The sequence below is a fragment of the Otolemur garnettii genome, unplaced genomic scaffold (genome assembly GCF_000181295.1).
Source record: "Otolemur garnettii isolate 467f Iridium unplaced genomic scaffold, OtoGar3 scaffold00242, whole genome shotgun sequence".
Classification (NCBI taxonomy): Eukaryota; Metazoa; Chordata; class Mammalia; order Primates; family Galagidae; genus Otolemur; species Otolemur garnettii.
This window is the reverse complement of record NW_003852637.1, coordinates 1,127,289-1,152,452: the sequence shown is the minus strand read 5'-3', so window position 1 is coordinate 1,152,452 and position 25,164 is coordinate 1,127,289. Positions and strand designations below refer to the sequence as shown.

Here is a 25,164-nt window from a genome sequence, read left to right as displayed (position 1 = left end):
AGCCTCCCTGGTAGCTGGAGCTACAGGCTCTAATCATCATAGGGCTCCAATAATCCTCCTGCCTCAGCCTCCCTGGCAGCAGGGACTACAAGATTGTGCCACCACACCTGGCCATAAACTTCATTTCTAATCAACACACACCACAAAGGAGGAAGTACTGAGTCGTCATACATTAGCCTTTAATTACAAAGTAAACATTGGCAGCATTTAGGGTTAAAATTGAGAATGGGTATATTGAGTGGCAGCAAGGCTTGCCGTGTTGTAATAGAGATTCTTAGGAACTTTTAGAATCCCCTGACTATGGATCTAAGAAAAAATTTAAATTTATTCATCAAAGAGTTTTAGCTCACCTACCTGCTTTATAGAATAATATAGGAACTGATGACCTTTCATGATCATGTGCCTTTGAAATCCTGGTCTCGTCTCAGAGACCTGAACTCATTTTGTCCGATCATAAAAATAGCTATTATTTTCCTGATTTATTGCTTTTATATTATTATTATCAAAATACTTGTATCTTTTTTATGTTTCTCTCTCATACACCTCTTAGCATATTTATAAAGCAGTACATAAATTCTATAGCTAGAATTTTTCCCCAGTTGCACTTTTTTAAATTATCTGATTAGTCTATTTACTTTTATTATTGTTAATGATATATTTAGATACCATCTTATTTTGTGCTTTCTGTTGATCCTGCTTTTTTCATTTTTCATTTTTTTTATCCTTTTCTGAATCCTTCTGAATTATCTGAGATTTTAAAATTCTATTTTCTTTCCACTGGTTTCAGAATTATAGATTATATTACCATTATTATTCTTAAAATGTTTCAAACATTTACTAGACAAAGTCAAAGATAATAAATATCTCTGTTCTTTACTACGACAATTTAAAAACCTTAGGAAAATTTAACTGCAATTACCTCCTTTCTCTATGTTATTAATATAAGTAATATAATTCTTGTCCCCAAATTAAACATTGTTTTTGGTCTGTGCACATGTTTACAAGTTTCTATGTTCACTATTTCTTTAAGAATCTCAGGAATTTTTTTTTCCTGAAAGTCTTCTTTTTCTTGAAGTCAATTTTTTAAACATTACTCTTAACCTTTATTGTACATTAGGATCACCTGGGGAATGTTTAAATCTCCCACTCTACAAGGTCTACCAGAGATCAATTTTAAAGAATTTGAGGCTCAACTTCTGCTTCTATTCATGAAGAAAACTCTAGGAATTGTCTTTCTGCAATTAGCAACTACAACTTCAGATACATGAAACAATTACTTTCAGCCATTGGGTAACAGGCAGAGTAGCCCTGTTATCCCCAAGACAAGGGAAGCAAACAAGATATTCTTTGTGATTGCCCCCAAACTTCTGCTGAAAGGTGGCTTCCAGACCGCAACAGAACCTACTATTTCTCAGCGCTGAGGAGTCAGATTGAGTTCCCAGAGGCTAATATGGTACTTTGTGGAACAAAGAAATAAAGGAGGGAGCTACACAGACTCTGTAAAAGGATTCTTTTAAATCATTCTTTGAATATTGATCTATGCAAATATAAAGTGAAAATTCACACACCTAGGGAAAGGCAAACTGAAAGCTCTAGGTTATACATTTCCTAGATTTCACAGAGATTGGAAATTGAGTTTCCACCAGCTAATTGTGAGATTCTATAAAAGAGGTCATTGGTTAGAGTCCTCTGAAGAGTATAGTCTTAGTTGTGAGTGTAAATTAGCTAAAGGCTGCTCTTGGACTTAACAAAGTTTAAGATCAAGACATAAAAAGGATTAAACTAATCCTTAGGAACTTAAAGCATGTGCTAGAACAAAGTCCAACATTCTTTTTTAATTTATTTTTTATTAAGTCAGAACTATATATTTATGGGGTATAATGTAATGATTTGATATACAATATGGAATTCTTAAATCAAACTGATTAACATAACCATCACCTCACTTATTTTTTTGTGGTAAGATATTTATAATATACTCTTAGTTGTTTTGAAATGTGCCCTTGCATTGTGCACAGTAGGTAAGATCCTACCAAATGCCCTCCCTCCACTTTCTCTCCTCCTCGCTTCCCTCTTCTTCCTCTCCCCTCCTTTCCAGACTATATTTGTGTTTTATCGTTCATATGAGTGTGTAAGTGAATATATATTGGTTTTATAATAGTATTGGTACATTGGATACTTTTTTTTTTCCATTTTCAAGATACTTTACAAAGAAGAATATGTTCTAGCTCCATCCAGGTAAACATAAAAGATGTAAAGTCTCCATCTTTTTATGGCCGCATAGTATTCCATGGTATACATATATCACAGCTTGTTAATCCATTCCTGGGTTGGTGGGCATTTGGGCTGCTTCCACAACTTGGCAATTAGGAATTGGGCTACAATAAACATTCTATTGCAAATGTCTTTGTTGCAAAGTGATCTTTGTTCATCTGGGTGGATATCTGGTAATGGAATTGTGGAATCAAAGAGTAGGTCAACTTTTAGTTCCTTGAGAAATTTTCCATACTTCTTTCCAAAAATGCTATGTTAGTTTGCAATCCCACCAGCATTGTAAAAGTATTCCTTTCTCTCCACATCCACACCAACATCTGCAGGTTGGAGATTTTGTGATATGTGCTAGTTTTACTGGATTTAGGTGTTATCTCAAAGTGATTTTGATTTGCATTTCTCTGATGATTAAAGATGATGAGCATTTTTTCATGTGTTTGTTGGCTATTCACCTGTCATCTTCAAAGAAGTTTCTATTTTAGTTTCTTGCCCACAAAGAAATGGGGTTGTTTTTTTTTTTTTCTTATTGATTAATTTATGTTCTCTATAGATTCTAGTTATCAGGCCTTTGTCAGAATCATAACCTGCAAAAATCTTCTCCCATTCTGAAGGCTGTCTATTTGCTTTTGTTGTAGTGGCCTAACTGTGCAGAAGCTTTTTAGCTTGATCAGATCCCAGTAGCATATTTTTGGTGTTGGTTCAATTGCCAGGGAGGTTCTCCTCATAAAATATTTTCCCAGGCTGATATATTCAAGCATTTTTCACTGCACTCTCTTCTAGTAGTTTTATAGCTTTAAGTCTCAAATTTAAATCTTTTATCCAGTGAGAATCAATTTTTGTTAGTAGTGAAAAATAAGGGTCCAGTTTCAGTCTTCTACAAATTGCTAGCTAGTTCTCCCAGCATCACTTGTGGAATAGGGATTCTTTTCCCCATGTATGTTTTTGTTAGGCTTATCAATGATGAAATGATGATATGTGGCAGGGTTCATCTCTAGGTTCTCTATTCTGTTCCATAGATCTATATCTCTATTTTTTCAGCAGTATCTTGCTGCTTCGATCACTGTAGATTTCTTATATAACCTGAAGTCTTATAATGTAATGCCTCCTGATTTGTTTCTATTTATTGTATTGAAGATATCCTTATTTCTTATTTCTTCTTATTTTATTGTATTTTCTGATTCCATATAAAATGAAATACTATTTTGCAAGTTCTTTAAAGCATGACATTGGTGCTTTGATAGGGATTGCATTAAATCTGTAGATTGCTTTGGGTAATATGGACATTTTGACAATATTGATTGTTCCAAGCCACAAGCATGGTATGTTTTCCCATTTGTTAATATCTTCTGCTATTTCTTTTCTCAGGCTTTCATAATTCTCATTATAGAAATCATTCATGTTCTTTGTTAGATGAATTCCCAGGTGTTTCATGTTCTTTGGCACTACTGTATAAGGAATAGAGTTCTCAAAAGTCCAGCATTCTTTAAAAGAATGCAATAAAATTCAGCACTCAACAACATAAATTTCATAATGTTTGCATCTAGTGAAAAATTATCAGAAATGCAAAGAAGGGGAAAAATATGACCTATAATGTAAAGTAAATTCATCAATAGAAAAAAATCAAAAATGATAAAAATAATGAAATTAGTTGTAAAGCACCTTAAAACAACTATTGTAAACATTAATGTCCTCAAGGACATAAAAGAAAACATGAAAATGATGAGGAGAGAAATGAAACATATTAAAGAATGAATCTAGTGGACCCTTTATTGTTGAAAAATATGTTATTTGGAAGGCAAGTTCATTAAAAAACAAATTAATCAAATTAAGTAGAAGAAAAAATAATGTTAACAGTTGAAAACAACAAAATTGAGAAATGGGCAAAAAAATAATATGATCAATTATAATAGTAGGTGTTTGTTTGAATAAATAAATAAAATTGATAAATTATAAGCCAGAATGGTCAAGAAAAAAAAAGAGGAGACAAAATTACCATTACCAGTAATGAAATTTGAAACATCATTATATATTTAATACATTATTAAGAATTTCTTTGGCCAGTACAACTCAATTGTATTCCTAGGTATTATTAATAAAAAACTGAGAATTAAAGTTTTTAAAAAAAACTTTTAAAATAATATCAAAACCAGTAAATATTTAGAAATCAATTTAACAAAAGATATGCAAGTGCCAAACTGATAATACTATCAATCAAATAACAACAGAAGAAAATTTAAATATGGTAATAAACATGGAGAGATATACCATGTTCATTAATGGGGACATTCAATGTCATTAATATGTCAGTTCTACTCAATCTTCTATATCGGTTTAATACAATCCCATTCAAAATCATACCAGGCTCCTTTTCATAGAAATAAACAGGTGGGCCAGGCCGAGTGGCTGACTCGTGTAATCCTAGCACTCTGGGAAGCCAAGGTGGGTGGATTGCTTGAACTCAAAGAGTTTGAGCCCAGTCTGAGCCAGAGTAAGACCTCATCTCTAAAAACAATAGCTGGATGTTGTTGCGGGCACCTGTAGTTCCAACTACTTGGGAGGCTGACCTGTAGTCCCAACTACTTGGGAGGCTGAGGCAAGAGAATTGCTTAAGCCCAAGAGTTTGAGGTTGCCCTGAGCTGTGATACCTGGGGCCAATTAAAATTAATTCTTAACTTTCCCATGTCATCCAAATACTGTGAATTTCAACCCTAATCTCCCCTGAGAGCAGAGTGTGACTTCTCAAAGGCAGTTTTATTTTCTGTTCCAGAGGCCAACCTTAGATAGTCAATTGTTCTTTTCATTTTCCTTTCCTACTTGTACCTTTTTTGGTCCTATCTACTAGTGACATAAAAAGACTTATTTCCACTTTGTGATCTTATTGGGCCCTGAGCCCTTGACTCCTGTTCCCTTCAAGGCAATGAAAACCAGGAAACTAGGATCCAGGGAGTAGTAAACATCCCCCGAGCAGCTACTACTTGGGATAATGAGAAAAATCAATAGCATGGTTTGAAAAGTAAAGAAATAAGGATATCTTCAATTAATTATGAATTATTAATATAAGATACCCAAATTAAGAACACTGTGTGTGGTTAGGTATTTGGAACATATTTTCAATAAGAATTTCTTCCCTCTCTTGTTTTGGGAACAAACATTCAAGAATTGCTTGGACAGTACTTTTATATTCAGCTGATAACATTCAGAAGATTCAAAGACTTATAAAACATTGTTTTCAAGGTCAAATCAAATTGGAGGCAAGGCTTCTTCATTCCATTTATAAAACCTAGGTAACTTGTCTTAGTAAGCTAGTACTAAAATTGCCTGTTTTTTGGACAGGTAGTTAGAATACCATGCAGAATTCATTTCTGACTGTCAAAACCTAAATTATTTGCAAGCCATATATACATACCACCTTGTAGCCTGACACCTCACTTAACTGTTAAATCACCTAAAAGATTATCTTGTCTTTCTTTTATGTGAATTCAGAGTACGAAGCTATTTAAAATTCCTTGTCTAGAGCAGTTCTATTAGGACCATTATATTTCTTCAGCAGTCCTCAAAAGATCCAGCTCAATATTTTAACATTATACTTTTTAAAGCTACTTTGACTTATTTTTTAAAAAGTTAGATTGATACCTGAAACACGGAATATGCACTATGTATATGGCATGGATCTTACCAGGGATCTATAGCTCAAAGAGTTCTTTCAAAACTGTCTAATATCTGGGTAAACCACTCTGTATTAACATAGTAATATTCAAATATGCAAGAGAATAGTAGGTAAAAAATACAAATAGATAGATTGTGCTTTCACCTACTACTCTCTGCATATTTGAATATTCACAAATAGATTGATTGTGTTTTCATATATAAGTTTTAGAGTGTTCCCAAAGGACATAAGAGTAAGGGAAAAAAGATTCATTGTACCATTAAAAGTAGTCTATAGTCACAGCAGAATTGTAGGGGAAGGAAATTATTCAGGCGTACTTCAGGTAATTTTAAGGGACTGATGCTAATAGATAGCAAAGGCTGAACACATTCTGAATTATAAAATGAAGTAAAATAATGGACAGGGAAGACAATAGCAATAATAACTACCACTTATTGGGTTCCAGCTGTATATCAGAACTATATTTCAGTGCTTTACTTAAAAACAGTCTCCACTAAAATAGAATCCATTTACCAAGTGTTTAATATATGCTACTTTTATCCATAGAATAAATTCTTAAGGTAGGTATTATTATTTGCCCAGTTGTGCAAATGAGGAAACTGACACTTAGAGTTCATCAGCTTGCCCAGATCATACAAGCTTGAAATGGTTAAGATACAATAAATCTCAAGATAGGCTGGCTCCAGAGACTATGCTGTATAACAACTCTCCATTGTATTTTCATCTGACTGCTAAGCTTCATCTCCTAACCCTAGCCAAGGGTTTCAAACCCTTTTCATACCCAGGGGCCTCCCAGACCTAACCATCACCAAAACCTGGACTCTAACCTTATCCCTAACTCAAGAGCTGCAAACTCTGTTCAAGCCCAGGAGCCACCCAACCCTAACCATCACCTAAACCCTGCCCTAACTCAAGGGCCTTGAACCCTCTTCATGCCCAGGGCCACCTAACCCTAACCATCACCCAAACCCTGCCCTAATTCAAGGGCTTTGAACTCTATTCATGCTCAAGGCTGCCTGACCCTAACCATCACCTGGACCTGGGCTCTAACTCTAGCCCTACCCCAAGGGCCCCCAACCTGCTTCATGCCCAGGGGTCGCCCAACCATAACCATCACCTGAACCCCAGCCCCAACCTTAGCCTATCCCAAAAGCCCAAACCTTCTCATTCTCCAAGAGTCACCTTACCCTATACCTCATCCGAATATGGTCCCTAACCATCTAACCTGTTTAGTTTGTATCTTATTCCTCCCATTAAAATGATAAACAAATAGAAGTAGAACTCTAAGTAACTTTCACAATATTACCTGTGAGTAATAATGCCTGATTAACACTAGGTTAGTGTGTTTCCAGAATCTGTATACTTTCCACTATATACCTTTCTGGCAGTATTTTATTATTTATTCAGTCATTCATTTAATAATATTTGTTAAACACTGAGTGCAATGTATTCTCAGCTCTGTGGATACTCTAGTGAACAAGAAAGGCATAGTTTTGAAAATTACATTTTAAAGGGGAGAAATAAAAGATAAATAAATACATAAATGTATGTCAAATGTGGGGCAGTAAAGAAAAATAAAGCATTGTAAGTGCCTAGATAATAATAAAGTACACAATGTATTTAAATATTGTAGATAAGATGGTCAAGACAAGAAGCCATGCGACCATCATTGGTACTTTGATGATGTTGCTTTCTGTCTCCACTATCTTGATTCCTGCTTTTACAGCATTGAAACTCAATGTGGGTTTTACATTGTTCTTCTGGTTTCTATAAGAATATGCTTGATTTTAAAACTCGCCTTTCATTGCACAGATGACTTTATGCTGGTTTTACTTTATAATTTTTGAATTGTTATTTGAAGAGATAAAATTGGTAATTTTTTTTCTAAGTTTTACCCAAAATACCCAGCTTAATAAGGTGGCACTTATTTGGAAAGAATGCCTTGCCAACACTTAGTAAAAGTGTCTTCTTCCTGTCATCAACACTGGCTGTGGGGTATTAGTTCTTACAGGCAATCTCATAATAAAAGTAGTAGTGATGTCCAGAATTAATTGACTGATTTTAATTAAAGAACTCTTATATTACAGAGTATATGATGGTAAGATGTGTTCAACTTGTTTTTTGCTTTTCTTTAGAAAGCTAAAAACTTTCTTCCCAGTAGTAATTAAAAATAAACAGCAGTCATTAACTTACTGTGGGCTTCTAATGGATGCAACATTGCTTCCTTGCATGAATGATTTTCTGATCTAAAGCAAAGTAATTCAACATTGAAATTATCTTGAAAATTAAAAACCTTCTTAGATAATGAATAGTTTCAATTTCTATAACAGCAATTTGTATGTAGTTTTCCTTTTTAATGTATTTTTCTGCACATATACAACTTACTAACAAAATGGCCCCATAGGGACATCCCCTCAAAATACAGTGTGCCAAGTTCAGTCTTTGACCTCTATAGCCTTGGAGGTGGTATTTATTCATTCATTCATCCATTTAGCCAACATTTATTGAGAAATTTCCTGGGGCTAGGTATTTTCCTATTTTCTTGAGTGCTTTAGAGAGAAAAAAAAAAAAAAAACAACCCTAAAACAAAGGAAACAGTCTCTGCCCCCAAAAGAATGTATTATTTGAGGATTGGAGTATTTATTCTAATCTTGCCTCCTTTATTTAATTGGCCCATGTCATAATTTATTGAATCAATCCTGTATTGTTGGATATTTAGGTAAATTGTTTGTTTGTTTTGCTATAAAAAGACTGAGTTGAACACCTCTGATAATGAATATTTGTCCATATTTTTCATTTTTTAAGGTGGATTTCTAGAAGTATAAATAAAAGGCATGGACATTTTAGACTCTTAAAAATTTGTGAAAAATTGGCCTAAAATGAAATATAGGCCAAAAAAAGTTGTGTCATTTTACATTGCTTCCAGCACTGTGTGAGAGAACCTTCTCTTCATTTCCTTGCCAGCATTAAGAATATAGAATCTTCTGCCAAATGTTTTTGTTTGTTTGTTTTTGAGATAAGATTTCACTCTGTTTTCCAGGCTAAAATATAGTAGCATCATCATACCTCACTGCAACTTCCAAGTTTTGGGCTTAAGGAATCCTTAAGTGTCCTTGGTGGCTGGGATTATGGGCATGTGCCACCACACCTGATTAATTTTTATATTTTTTTGTAGAGATGGGGGTCTTGCTCTTGCTCAGGCTTGTCTCAAAGTCCTGCTCTCAAGCAGTTTTCCCATCTCAGCCTTTCAAAGTACTAGGAATATAGGCATGAGCCACTGCCCAGTCCATTTGTGTATCATTGATCATTAAATACTCTTAAAATTGTTAAGAAGTTACTCATTTTTAAGAGTAATTTAGTGCTGATCAAAAACTTCCAAATGATGTTGTTAGTTTGCATCTAACAAGAGATCATTCAAATTATTATTCTTTCCTTTTTTTTCTTACATATGCTAACATTTCGAGTTTTAAGAGGTATGAGAATGTTGGTAATTGGTTTGAGAAGTTTGGTTTTTTTTTAAATAAAAGAATATTGCAGCTGTCTACAGTCAATTGGAAGAATTAAATATTGCCTTAAAAGCAAGAGTCAGAAATCAAATAGATAATGTATTTTGCTAGGGCTTACTGAATTTTATAAGCACCTTTTGAAGATATTATGAAATAAATTGAATGCCAACACATTACATTTGATGCTGATGCATTTTATTTAAGCACAAAATTTTTACCTATAAAATTAATAATACTGTAAATAGATTTATAGGTACCTAACCACATCTTACTTAAAAATGAAGTTATGAAGCGCTTGATGGTTAACTTGTGTATTACATCTTTATAACATGTTTGCCTTTACTGAGTTTGTTTATGCTGGGCTGTTTGATCTCCTTTCTGCTCTTATCTCAATGTTTACACTGTTTATTTCTAGAACCATGGGACACAAAAATCGGTATGTTAGAGTCCCCCGTGGTCACATCTGGGTTGAAGGTGATCATCACGGACACAGCTTTGACAGTAATTCTTTTGGACCGGTAAGTCATCTTTTATCTTGTTGCCGATATAATTGGATTTCAAAGGTGGGAACAAAAGTATGTCAGATAGGTTGCTCAGGTAATTCAGGTGAGATTGATCATGAATTTTATGGTAAAACATTTTGTGTTTGAAAATTTCCTTTTAAGTATCATAAATGAATAATGTCATAAACTATCATGGTGTGTGTGTATGTGTTTTATAAAAAAATTTAAGAACTTCAACAAAGTACCAAAAGATGCTTTTCAGTTGGTCCCGAGAATTAAATTGATATAATACAGATTAACAGGAGGAAAGCACAGAAATGTAATGTAAGTTTGAAATGGTGCAGAAGCCGTCATAAACAAATGAAGACCCAAAGAAATGGCGAGACCTATATACTTTTGTATTAGATGGAACGACTAGAGTTAAATGTGAAAAAGTAAGTAAATTATGTGAGGAAGCTAAAGAAGATAAGAATTATTTTAACAAGGTCAATTTGTACAGAATTCTGTCTGCTATGACTCCTGTAGAAGAATGTTTCTTTTCTCCTGGTACAAGGAGAGCATCATTCACAAGAAAGTTTTATCTCCGGTTTTCAGAAAAAGGAAAGGGGAGGATTTGAGTGCGCTTCTTGCATCTGCTGTTTTTCAAGTGCCCTTAGCTTAAAGTGATCCTTATATCAAAGTGGCATATTTGGGGGTGGCATATTCTGCCACCCTTCATAAGTAACATTTTGTAAGCATTTAATTTATAGCAGAAGTGCAGACATTCCTTAGTCTATGCTTATACTCCGTACAATATGTGACTAAGCTGATATTTTATGAATTTTTTCATGTGAATGCATACAGAAATTCTCTATCTGTGAATCCCTGCAATAGCTCTTTATATGAAGTGAAAATCTTAGGTGATGGAAACTACACCTTCTAATTACCTAGACTGTTTAAATATTTAGATCTTCACCCATTAGATTTTCCTGAAGCTAGACATGTCTATACTTACTATGTATGTGTAGGTCAAGAAGCCCTAATCCAAAAAATCGGAAATGCTTCTAAAATCCAAAGTCTTTGAGTCCAATATGATGCTCAAAGGAAACGCTCATTGTGGCTTTTTCTATTTCAGATTTTTGGGTTAGGTATGCTCACTCAGTAAGTATATTGGAAATAATCCAAAATTGAAAAAAAAATCTGAGATCTGAAACACTTCGAGTCCCAAGCATTTTGAGTAAGGGATTCTCAACCTTGTGTGAGTTAATAGTGATTAGCACCTTTAGATATGTTTTTGAAAAAAAATTAATTCACATAATTTTTTCTAAAATTAAATGTTGTTATTTTATAATAAAGCTATTTCCTTCACATGTTTTGAGACACCACTGTTATTGTTATTAAGGAGCAGCCACTTTAACTCACCTGTGACTAAAATACAATGATTGAGCTGGGGTTAGATAAGTGTATGGATATACAGAAGATAATTTCAGTAGACTATTCATTCTAACTACTTTTTGCTAGTTGCAAAAAGGTTTTAAAGGGTTTTTCTGACTTTTGAAAAGCATTTATTAAAAAAATATCATCCAATTTTTGTAAGGTATACTGAAAATGAGACAAACCATTTGGAAATAATCTAGGTCACTTGTAGTATAGAAGTATATCTTTGAATAGTCAACCCTCTTGAATATATATATATATATATCATCATTACACAATGACAAAAAATGTCTCATCTTCTCATAATATGGATTCATTAATTATGAGTTTATTTTGGATTTCTGGTGTGAGAAATAATCTTTTGTAAGTTTCTTTTAGAATTGTGATAATTGTCTGGAGCTGTTACTATTTGATTTTACTGGTTTAGGGAATAAAGATGGATGCTGATTCTCATGTGTGGTTTTGTAATTGCTCAGATATTTTCTAAGGATTTGTTTTAGGAAGTTTTCTGCTTTGTTAAAGAAATTAGTGTTATTTTTTACCACCTCTAATTCCATATAGAAGACATTAATACGTCTTCTATTATAGCCAGGTTGTTCTTTGCCAGCACCCCAAAATAATTGATTAGAGCTATTCATGAATGTTCTGACTGCTTTGAAATGGAAGCACATAAAAGCAAATTTTGTATGTGTGCATGCATAAGTTGTGAATTTTCAAATAGTAATTTTTAACCTCTTCAGATTAAAAATGCATAAAAATGCTCTCTCATTTATTATAAATATTCATTTCAGTACACATATTTGAGCTATTCTTACAGATATTCATCCTTTTGGTGAAAACACAAAGGTGAAGTTTTTCTGTCATTTTTATCTATCATTAAATCATAAGCAACTGAGATACTTTCACTACTTTCTGCAGAGTGATTTGTGAAATTCTAGTATCTAAAAACAAATCTAAAATAAATAATTTATGTTAACTACCTTGACCAAAAGACATTAGAAGAAAAATTTTGACTTGAATATTTCATGGCAAAGCTAATCTTTTCAAGATGTATAAATATATTTTGATTTTTTTGGTTTGTGATTATAGTGTCACCTTGTGAGCAATTTGTGTGCAGGGGCCATGAAGCAGAACTGAACAATTTGGATGCAGAAACTATGCATGATATACTGCTTCTATCTGAGAATGGAAACTGCAGGTTATACTAAACAGGAATTCCTTTTAGTTCCAAGACCCTCAGAAAAGGGCTAATTTAATCACTCATTTCATTGATATATAATTAAATAAAATATTAGCTACCTAGACTATTTTCTTGAGGTAAATATGCCTAATAGGAGATGGTAGTTTTAGCAATAAATTATCATTAGAAATATTGTATGTTAATGAAATGTACTGATGATCTGAAAATGATGATATATAGGAAGGTATGGAAAATGCAGATCAAAATCCATTGTATTCCTTTTGAAGTTTATGAAGTGCAAAAACGTTTTCCACTTTTTAAAAACGAGTGAAAAAGTAAAGGAAAAAGCAAGATTCGTGTTTTTATATCATGCAAAGACTTTAATTTATGCCTGTAGGACACATTTTTGAGCATCTTCTATTGGTCTGGCTTGATTGGCCTGTGAAACCTGATGGATAGATGGATCAGGAGAATAAGAGTGGCATTATCTGGAGAGAGATTGCTAGATTGGGTCATACATGTGGGAAATGGACATTTTAAGAGGTTTAATATCTAGTCATACCTGTTTTGAATTTTTTTCTTACATTGTGCATCTTGGGGGGAATTATACTATATATGATTTATTGGGGGCAACAAGAATGGGATTCTTGGATTTGCAGGAAGGATAAAACAAAGAGACTTTTTGATATTGAGACCACATAACAAAGGGAGGAATTGGGATGGAGTGTTGGGAAATGTTTAAAATAATCAGAGGTTATAAGGGCAGAGATTCAAGTCATGGGTAAAAAGGAATACCCTGAACATGTGAGTCTTCTGAAATCCTTTTTCATTATCACCAAGCATGACAAAAATGCCCCAATGCAGGTGGGGCAGGGGCAATAGATACCACAGTACAGAGATGTAATCTGTGAGGAGAGACTCACTGTTGGCCCCTCAACGGGGAGTCAGGCAGAATAGAGCATTTGTGTACTAAAAACCGATATCAAGAACCCATGAAACCTCCTCGGAGGATTTGGTAGCATAGAGTTCGAAAACTGGTGAAAATAATAACTGTCTGGTAAAATCTTGCATTACATCAGGCGCTCTAGATACTGTATGTTTTGCGAATGGAGTGATTTATGCCTGGAGTGGTTAACGGGTGTCAGCTGCCTTGAAAATATTCTGTGTATTCAATACAGAATAATCTTGTGGACATATGAGAATAAATTGACATTTCATTTTATTTATTGTTGAAGTATAGCAATTTTCTTGTGTACGTTCTCTGGAGAAGTTAGAGTAGCTTTTATTTAAAATCAGCCATTTTCAAACAGAGGAAAAGATCATTAGACTGTGTTGACAAGCTCCACAGAAAGTGTTCTATTCACACTTTCCTTGAAAAATGTTGCTTAGACTTTAATTGCTTACATTTTTTTATTGTCCTGTAATACAGTCTTGTTCATTAAATGTTTTTGTTAGGAACTAAAATAATCTGTATTTTATAGAAAAATAGTGGTAACACTGGTCCTTTGGTTCTTAAAGTGATAAAGTCTTACCTTGGTGTTTTTCTTCAATTGTTTCTCACAGTTCCTTTAAACAATGCTAAAACCTCACAATGCATGGCACGTTTTCTTAAATATAATTTCCTTTTGAATAGTGTAGATAAAAGCATACATTTCATAAAAAGATCAAAACCAATGAAAAGAGATGGCATGTTAATGAAAATATCTGTATAACAAAAGATAGCTAAGTCCCAGAGAAAAGCCCATTTTCTCAAACAGTGTTCACAACCCAGAAATGCCCATACAGGAAAAGGAAACAAAAAGCCCCTCATGATCTACTTCCCTCTTAGTTAGATCTGTTGCTATGCAGTTAGGATATAAAGAAGTAAATATAGAAATAAATGTATTATTTTAAAAAGAGAGCATGTTAATATAACATCATGGTAAACAATGTCACCCCTCTCTGCAAGAACAGAGTTAATCTAAGCTTTCATTTCTACCAAATCACATTTTGTTCTCTGTCTTAATTATTCTTCTAGTGTAGAAATCATTTTCCACATGATTTCATTTTCAGATAGGAGAAGTCAGCAGAATTGTCATTAGACTCCATTACTATGGCAGATACTATTCCTTTGGGCCGTTTACTTACACAATTAGGCATGTTCATTTTATTAGAAATGTGTATTTACTGAGAGTTGTTTAGGAGTCAAGATTTAGTGAAATATATGCTGAATTATTAATTTAGCAATTTTATAAGTTCTGAGAATTTTTTTAAGCAATGGAGTAGGAGGTTTTATTTGTTAGATAAAATAGAAAATATGAGGGACCCGTAAGAAATGAACAATCTGCAGTTGAACATAGTGTGATTCAGGATTGATATTGGATTGCTTTATTTACATGGACATGTATTTATAAAATATTTGGTAGGTAATTGGTATCATAATAAATTGCTCTTCATAGTAAATATGCAGTCTGTGAAAATAACTCTATAAATACCAAACTATGTAATTGACTCTCTTTTGACTAAGCTTCTGGAAGATAACTTTCCTTGGAAATTTTTAATTTTCCTAAAGCTTATTTGGTAACCTTAAAAAAGACTTTGTTCCGTGCCAGTTTTACCAGTTATGTTTGCTGAAATGACTTGCTACAGAAATATGAGAACAGTTTTATTGTGAGTGACTTGGGTGATTCTTTTGTATATAATGGAGCCATAGTAATGATAGTCTATAGTGAAGTCTGTAGTAAATGATAACAACTACACTTTTAGACATTATCCAAAGGAAGATCCATGCAATTCTGTGATATATCCATATGTGTTTAACTTAGTGCGTCAATGAAGTGAATGCAGTTTTTTATTACAGTAGTCAGAATCAGAGCCAAGGGGTGTGTCTTACTGATATAAGGCATGGGAGATGACATGGCTGGCAAGACTAATTTGGAATAATTATGAATGAAAGAAGAGATTGGAGATAGGTTATAGGTAGAGAATGCAATGACCTGAGGATAGTATTTGTTCAAGTGGGAGATAATTAAGCCTTAGACTAAAGCAGCAGTAACAAAAATATAAAGAAGTCAATTGGCATGAGTATCCTTAGGAATTGAGAATTGATTGGATAAGTGTTGGGTCCTTATCCTACTGCCTAGAATTAACCCACCTGCTAGAGAAATTCACTAGCTACCGTACTGATGATATAGCTTCAGACACTTCTGATGGGTCAAACCCTAAAGTTAAGCTGGAGGAGCAGTCTTGGTTACCTGATGAGAACTGTGCTGCCTGATAAGGATTAGATTTGCTTGCCCTTCCTTGGGAGTGATAATTGGTCATAGCTTACTAAACTTATACTTAGTATTATTCCATCAAAGCTTATTACACCCAGGATCCATGTCAGCTGATGGACTCACCACCATTTCATAGGCCTTCTCAACTCTTTTCTCTAAAGTTCTCACTTGTTTCAAGAGATAAAGGTGATTCCTAAAAAGTGGAGGCTAATGTTAAGGAAACATATTATGGAAGAGTAAATATTTTCATAGTTAAATTGGGTTATAGAAAAGCATGATTTTTAGTTTTTTCTATTGTTATTTAAAATTATTTAAAATGCATGATATGATATGTTTCAAAATTAAAATATTTTTAAAAAGAAATGTATCAGTTTTACTGAAAGAATGACATAGAATGTTCACACTAATTTTAATTTGTGATAACTAATCTACTCTTTAAATAAAATTACTATATTAAAATAAGTATATTTGGTATTATAAATTAAAATTTGGATGTGATCAGTCGGAGGAAAGAGGAAATGATGAGGCTTCATCAAGTTGTGGAATACTGAACTTAGTTTTGTTTTTTGTTTTTTTGTTTTGTTTTGTTTTTTGAGACAGAGTCTCACTGTGTAGACTCCCTAGGTAGAGTGCTCTGGCATCACAGCTCACAGCAATCTCAAACTCTTGGGCTTAAGCAATTCTCTTGCCTCAGCCTCCCAGGTAGCTGGGACCATAGGTGCCCACCACAATGCCCAGCTATTTTTTGGTTGCAGTTCTCATTGTTGTTTAGCAGGCCCAGGGTGGGCTCGAACCCACCAGCCTCAGTGTATGTGCCTAGTGCCCTACTCACTGAGCTAAGGACATTAAGCCAAGAACTTAGTTTTTTGATCACTAACCCTGGTGTTCATAAAGATAACAATTATTAACTAGAACATATGTAGACTAACAATTATTTAATACATTTGACTAAAGTTTTGCTTAAACCTTCAGTAGTTTTTATTTACAGTTGTAGAACTTTGACCAAACCATTTCCAAAGCTACTTAAATCCCCCTTGTTGTGAAATGTATCTGCTTATTCCCCCGCTGGGGCTCTAAATGCTTATCTTCCTAGAGTTTCTGGGAACCTGCAGGCAAATGAAACATTCCTCTCAAATTAGCCGTGATTATATTTAGGTTGTTCATATAAATTAGGTTTCACTTCACAAAAACCTAATGAGATTATAAATTGTATTATTTCTATCAGACATTATGAAATTGTGTAGACTCTGGTCAAGGAGAAATTCTAATCCTCTTAAAATATGTGGTCCGGAGGCTTTAAAAAACTTGATTATGTTCATCTGACATTAAAACAACAAATAAAAGACATAGGTATTTACTCAGCTTTTCAAACAAAGAATATTTACGTTTTGAATAGGGAAGTATTGAATGGTATTAAGGGCAATACCATTAAATGAATGATTTTTTTAAATCTACAAGGATGGTAACACTGGACTGTGGTTTCTAGATTTAATGTATTATCCCGCACTGACTGAAAACTAATAGCACAAAATGGAAGGCCATTTAAAGGTCATTCATCAAAGTGCATAGTACTTAAATAGCCTTTTCACCCAAATAGACATTGCTGGTTAAACTATTATATTTTTTTCAAATGGCATTTACTATGATTTGAATGGTTGTTCCCTCTAAAACTCATATTGAAATTTAATTGCCATTGTCACAGTTTTAACAGGTAGACATTTAGGAGGTGATTAGACCATGAGGGCTCCACCCTCCTGGGCGGGATTAATATCAATGTAGCAGGATGTATTTAGCCCCCTTTCCCTCTTTGCCCTTCTACTTTCCACTGTGTGAAAATTAAACATTCCTCTCCTAAGGGGTATGCAGCATTCAAGGTGCCATCTTGGAATTAAAATTGCTAAACTTGCTGTAGCATTAATATTGGGCTTCCCAGCCTCCATAATTATAATCCAGTAAATTTTTGTTTATACTTAATCTGTGGTATTTTGTTACAGTAGCACAATTGGACTAAGGCAGTATTATACTGTTGAATCACAAAGGTATACTTTGAAGAACTTTAAATACATTTTCAAAAGTAAGTTCTGATTTGCTTTCATTATAGTCAAATAACACTTCTCCATATTTTAATTTGAAAAGAAAAACACCTTGCTTTAGGTGGAAGTATTTTTCCCTTTAGTCAAAAGAATATTATTTAAATTACTGTTTGGTGGCAGGAAAGTATTTCTATAGTCTTTATAAATTTCATAGAACTATCATATTAACATACATTTTATTATATACTTCTTCGTCCTGTCATTACCCCAATCTCACTCCTCTTTCTTTTGAAGTTCATTATCCATAATGCCTTTTTTTCTCATCAAATTAAATTTATTTATTATAAGAAATATTATGAATAAGATGCCCCTTTATGAAAAAGATTTAAATAAGCTATGCGTGTGTCTAAGGACATTATCCAAAATTGATATATCATAATCCTTTGGACTCAGAAATACTACCTTTTTTTTTGAGACAGAGTTCTGTTGCCTGGGCTGGAGTGCCATTGCCTCAACCTAGTTCACAGCAACCTCAAACTCCCAGGCTCAAGCCATCTTCCTATCTTACCCTCCTGGGTAGCTGGGAATACAGGCACCTGCCACTATGCCAGGCTGATTTTCCTATTTTTAATAGAGATGAGGTCTCACACTTGCTCAGGCTGGTCTTGAATTCCTGACCTAAAGTGATCCTCCTGCCTCAGACTCAAGAATATTGCCTTCTTAACAAAGTTATATACAATATGTTCTGTTTTTAATGCCTGGAAGTCTCCCATTAAAATGGCCATGCAACATAATCCTTTGATTAGTACACCTGATGTAACACTTTTCTATAGCCCTAAGCCTGCTTAAAAACAAATCTCCCCAAAACATCATAAATCATGTAAATCTGAATAATTTATAGACATACAATATATATATACACTGTATATTATTTCCACTCAGTTGAAAGAAAACTGGTCCTAGAGTAAAATACAGTATCTATAAAGCTGATCATACACTCTGTATTATCAGCCCTTAATTTCTTTTAGCCCACAGTAACAGCCCCTCCTCAGGAGAGACATCTCTCTTGCTTTTAAATTTCTTTTCTTCCTTTAAGTTTGCAAAAGCAGAAAATGTAATACCCTTTCACAGAAAAGGAGAGAGGAAGAGAGAAAAAGAGATAAATGTCATCTCTTGCAAATGTAGGAATGTTCATGCTAACTTGAATTCATAATAACTAATCTACCCTTTAAATAACATTACTGTATTGAAATAAGTATATTGATATTGGCTATTAAAAATTAGAATGTGATTAGTGAAAGGGGAAATTAAAAGGCTTAGTCAAGTTCTGGGATATTCAACTTGGTTTTTGATCATTGTATCAATTTTCATGAAGACAATAATTAACTGAAACATGTTAATAATTACAACAACTATTTAATGCATTTGAATGAAGGTCTTTTTAGCTTTTTATAAATATAACATGAACATCTCTCCTCCATTCAATATCACCATAATAAAATAATAAAATGGAAGAAATCAGCTAGCAGACAGAAGAATTATTTGCATGGTAGTGGCTTTACCAAAACTATCAGAATTTACTTCTCTTATCCCTGAAGCCAACACTGAATAGGGTGTAGAAAGTGTTTGAAAGTATGAGAGCTAAAAGAGTGGTACCTAGCCTCACCCCCACCAGATGCCTGTCTCTTTTTACCCAAGGCCTTCTGAATCTATGGGAACCCCCAATCCTATGGCCATGGCCATGCATTGATTTCCAGTGTTATGTATCCCACTTTGAGCCATAGGAGAGGGAGTAATCTAACCTTTTCTAGCTCTTAATCCAGATAGTCAGCTTGGTCAGGTATCAGTCCTAGACTAATTAACTATGACCAGTGGGTCAGAATCTAGATGAAGCGCTGTGATTTGTCTGGCTTATGTGCCCATCCTGGAACAATCAGTCATTTTTAAGGGCTAAAATACTGTGGTTGCCAGTTTGGACTAACCACTTCTGGCAGAGGGACAGGGTCATATAACAATTGTGGCAAGTCCATGAAAACTTCGTTTTGCTGATCACAATGTAGAGAAAGGAGTTATTATTCCCAGCTACAAGGTACTTGACAAACCAAAGAACAGACAACACTACAATATAATAACAATTAGACAGTATAAAAGCCAGGCGGAGATAGAGGTGAAATACTAAGAAAATTACTAGAACTCATATCCAGTGGGGAAGAATTGGAAAGTCCTCAATATGTTCAGTCATGAAGAAAAGATAGGAGTTGGACTTGTGGACATGCAGGAAAGTAATTTCTAGAAGTAGAGAGCCTGTCAGAGAAAGAATGGTGGTGAGAACCTTTAGAGCATGTATTGGGTATTTGAACAATTTTGTCTGGCTAGGAGTTCACCTATGGAAAGGGCAAAGTATGAATCCATTACTGAGGACTTTGAAGATCACAAAAACAATTTAAACATTATTTTGCAGGCTATGAAACACTACAGAAGGCTTTTGAGTATGGTAGGCAAATAGTTAAACAGTAAGTTAATAACAATAATCTGGAAATGTTGTTTAAAAAATTAGTTAGAGAATAAAGAAAAAATGAAAAAAAAAAAAAACCTGCAAAGTTCATGCAACATAGTCCACACAGTAAACAAATGTTCATTCCCTGACTTACCTACGTCTAGGAAACACTTGGGGATCTTATTGAAAATGAAGATGCTTGTGCCCACTCCACAAATACTTTGAGCTTTTGTTTCAGTATTTTTTTAAAGCACCAATAACCAAGTGAATGTGTCCCCAGGACCACACACTGAGAAATGCTGACTGTGAGAAGTAATTTAGAGAATCAATTTAAGAATTACTGAGTATGAAAGAGTTCTTATTCACCCTTGCAACTTAAGTCTTGATATAATGCATCTGAAATCAGAGCTAAGCAGAAGTTGAAGGCATGAAAGCTTCTCTCCAAAGTTATGTGGGCTCTGTTTCATGTAGTGCCATCTCTCTGTGGGTAAGTCAACTGGAAATCTTACAGCATGACTCACTCAAAGAATAGCATTAAATTGTGTGGTTTCAGTGGGGAGCAGTGCCAGAAAAGATTAATATATTCTGTTTTAAGACCAAGTGTGATTATTTTATGTGGCTTCAAGATTCTGTTCTCTCCTTGCAACCTATGCAAATTCAAATTCAGTGCAATTTAAATGACAGGGGGTGATTCGTGCTGTTTAACAAATGGGAGATGGCGATTAATCATCAGGTTTTGGCAGCCTTGCTATGAGAGGGAGGAGTGATAAGTACTCCTAAGAGCACTATATTTGTAGACTTAGCTATTCCTTGTTAAATTATTATTTATAAATCTTTTTCAAAAAATCCTCCTATGTCTTCTGAATCAGGAGCAATAAAATGGTTATTTCGTGCTGCTAAATTCTAAGATCTTTGTTTAGATAGGTTTAATGTGTGTGCCAGATAGTATTTCATAATTTTTAAAAAATTCTGTTGTATGCCATACTTCTATGACATGGAAGGCTCATTGTGGTTTTTCTTAGATTAGGAACCATTAAAATTCTGAAACTGTGGTAAGATTTTCTTTGTATCCTCGTTTTCCTTTTCCCTTTTCTCCCTTTCTTCCTTAATTTTCTTTTGCAGCTCAGCTAAACACCTGGCTTTGAAGAGATTACTCATTCATTTGTTTCAGGGTTTGTCAGAATTATATGCACATTTTGCCAAAACAAGCAATCTCTTCCAAATATTCATCTTAGCTTTTCAGTAATATTTGATGTGTTTGACCACTTCCTCTTTAAAAGAGTGAGATTTTTCTCCTCTTAGCTCCTTGGATGCATATAACCAGTCATTTCTTTCTGGGCTTCTTTTGCATTTTCATGCTTCTCTGCCAGACCTCTAAATTTAGGCATACCCCTGAGCTCTATCCTGAACTTCCATCTGCATTTAAAGCCCTTCTGAAGAACATGCATCCCATGTCTTTAAATGCATAAGCGTCAGTGCTCAGATTTATTTCTCCAGATCATACCACATTTGGATGTTCAAGAAACATCTCAAAGTGAACAAGTCTAAAATGAAACTCTCCTTTCCCTTTATTCTTTCCCCCATCTTCTCTCCTTAGATTTCCCCCATTTCAGTAGATGGCACCACCATTCACCCAGTTACTCAAGCAAAATGTCAGCGGCATCCATGGGGTCTCTCCTTTCAACCCCCTTCTTCCCGAAACCCACCACAAGGAGAAACATCCAAAAACCAACTGCTTTCTTCCCCCTCTTCTGCTGTCTGCCTGACTCAAGTCATCCTGTCTCAGCACAATAGCTGCCTCACTGGCCTAAGTGCTTCCTATCTTGGTCCTCTAAACTCTAATATCATGTGGCAGTTGCGGTTCTCTTATTCTCAAACCAGCTTTTTCTCCTAAAAAAAAAACCAAACAAACATTCCAATGGCTTCCTGTTGCTACTGGAATTAACATCTTCCTCCAAGAAGCCTTCTCTGATTCACTTGACTATGGCCTTCAGGACTCCACATCGTGTGGCTGCTGCATCTCTCTCCTCCCTATACTTGTGCCTGTGGTCTTCTATCAATTCCTTGAACAAGCTGAAGGCCTTTTGTACTAGCTAGATCCTCTTCCTTGAATTTTCTTCCCTTAGGTCTGTGTGGTTGGCTCTTTATTTTCCCCACTTTAGAGAAAATTTTTTCTGTGCATCTAATCTGAAGTGGGAAACGCACACCCACATACCCTTCTGCCAGCAATATTAGTACTGCTTCATTTTTATAGCGGCTATCATTACCTTTATTTTGTTTTGATTCACTCACTTGGAACAATGGTTGGCTCACAATAGGCACATAAAAAAGTTTGTTAAGTGGATAAGCAAATTTCTTTTCTATGAATGAGTGATGGTATCTAGTGGTCTCCCCTGGTTCAGAAATAGGAAGTCAGTGCAAAGTATACAAGAAGAACATCATTGGATAAAAGAGACCAAAATTTGCTTGTAGTGGCTGGTAGAAGTTGGAAGGAAGGTCCTAAATGATGTACTTTTTAGGAAAAGGGTGAGATGGATGGCACCTTAAAAAAAGATGGTGATTCAATCAAAGTAAACAGGACAAGGAAAGGGTTTCTTTTAGGTGGAGCATGGAGGTTTTGTGATAAGTCAGTGGAACAAACTGGCTGAAACCTGGAAGAAAGGCAGAGTGGAAATGAGGGTGCTGTGAATCTTTGCATACACCAGAAGAAAGCCTTTTCTTGTCTAGAGGGCAGCAGTAGGACTACAAGATACTGCTTAGGAAGGCAAAATCCAATTTAGTGCAGGCTAACCTGAAATCTGGAGGTTAAAAAAAAAAAAATCCACGTGAAGAGAGAAATCCTAGGACAATAGAAAAAAGGATGGAGCCAAAGCTTTTTATTCCATTCAGAAACTCTCTAGACAGAGTCTTTGTTATCCATGACTAAAATGTTATAACTCTGTTTTTCAAACCTTCTTGTACATTAGAATCACCTGAGGTACTTGTTAAAAATAGAGATTTCCTGGTTTCCTTGAGATTCTGATTTAATAATAATTGTGTGAGTTTTGGGAAGCTGTGCTATAGCAACTATTTCTCAGATGAATCTAATATAGTTCTAATGCAAGGCCGGTTCATGCCTTGGGAATGCGTAGGAGCGCATAGTTTTATCTGTTCTCACTAAGGGCTTAAACACACTTCAAAACTGTTGTGAATGCCTGAAGGAGTGGGCAATGTCTGTGTGTAATTGTCAGTTGGGTAGATTATAGTGGAGCTCCAGAGACATTTCATTCTAAAGATTTGAGGTTCTCATTTTTATTGACCTTGTTATAAGTATTCCACTTATGCATAATATGCCTTTTTTTGATTGAGTTTTGAAAAATGTTAAGTAATTTCAGATGATTTCCAAACCATCTGAACTTACAGAATCAGATTTTTAATTAGGAAATTGAATGAGAGAAATGAAAGAGTATGTTAAATAAACATGTATTTTCTCTTACTAGAAAGTTATAATATTCCCACCTACAATTGCTTCTACACACATGATTTTCCTGAATTCTAGGAGCAGAAATTCGACAATTTATTTACTTAAGCAGCTTAGGTATGACTAAATGAAAACTGAAGAAACTATATTATAAAGATGGCTACCATAGTAAATAAAGCGATAGCATTCTCTAGAGAGAAATAGTCTTGTTTTAGTAAACCTTACAGCTTCCTTTTCCAGGAGAATATTAAAATAATTAGAGTCTTCCTTATTTTTTTTTCATTTCATTTTTTTTCCCAGAAATTTTGTCCCTGTTTCAGAGATTTCTTTTAGCATTCAGTTCAGGAACTGTTAAAACTTGGCTGTTTTCCAGAAGAAGAAATTGATTAGATTGTAGAACAAATAATGGAGACAGGCTAGTTGATTCAAGGAAAATTGTATGTGTAAAAAGCACCAAATACAATGCTTAGTGGAGTATTCTGCCTGTTACAATTATTCATTTAAAGACGCCGGCTGACTGACTGCTTGTGTAAACAGATCAGTGCCTGTCCAATGCCAGGTCATATTTTCTATGTTAGCAATTTTCTTAAGACAGAGAATGTCTTGGTGATCTTTGTGTCTTTCTCCTTTGCCTAGCACAGGGCCTGTTTAATGACTGTCTGGATTAGACTGGAACATCTTGGAATACAGTACGAAATAAATGTACTATGATTTGAACCCCATAGCCTCTGGGCCTAGATTTGATGATCACAATTATGACAAAATAACCTACTGTGTTACTGTTGTACTTGGGTGATTGATTTTGGTTCTTGTGGCAAAACTAGCTCAGAGGGTTGTCTTGATCCAACACACAGCTACTATTGCTGTAATTACTGAATCTATAAATTTCACAGCTCTTTTGTTTGAAACAGAAAAAATGGGCTTGGGGAGTAAGTAAAACAAAGAACTCCTTAGTCAAAATAACATCCACCAGGTGTTCTTTCTCACTGGGCTTGATTTGGTTAGTCCTGCTTATCCACCACCTCATGCTTGTCTCTCCATATCACTGAATCTTAAAGATGGTTACAGATTATTTCTTAACTTACAAGAGCCTTGTATTCAGAATAGAAAGGACTGCAGAGAGAAACTTTTCAAAATCTGAGCTTGTGTCTCTTAGAAGGTTGGCTGCCTTTAATTAATTATTCTGCTTTGTTGTTCCCTATGTTGATTATTTTTATCTGGAGCCATAAAGATCCATGGGGACCTCTGGGGGTGACATCAGCACGTCTGAGCGGTGCATGAGAAAGGTGTAGAAATGTCAGCCTCAGAAACCTCCTTGTGAGGCTAATGAATTCAGGCATTTCAGAAAAAAACTAGCTTCAGAAAATGGCACTT

At 34.6% G+C, this 25,164-nt stretch overlaps 1 protein-coding gene across 1 annotated transcript in view; it reads left to right on the top strand.

Moving 5' to 3' along the window:
• Positions 1–25,164, top strand: part of IMMP2L (inner mitochondrial membrane peptidase subunit 2) — an 898,438-nt gene that overhangs the window by 682,656 nt on the left and 190,618 nt on the right. The window contains exon 5 of the mRNA XM_003802241.3: positions 9,860–9,962. Coding sequence (XP_003802289.1) covers positions 9,860–9,962 — 103 coding nt within the window. The remainder of the gene's footprint in view (positions 1–9,859; positions 9,963–25,164) is intronic.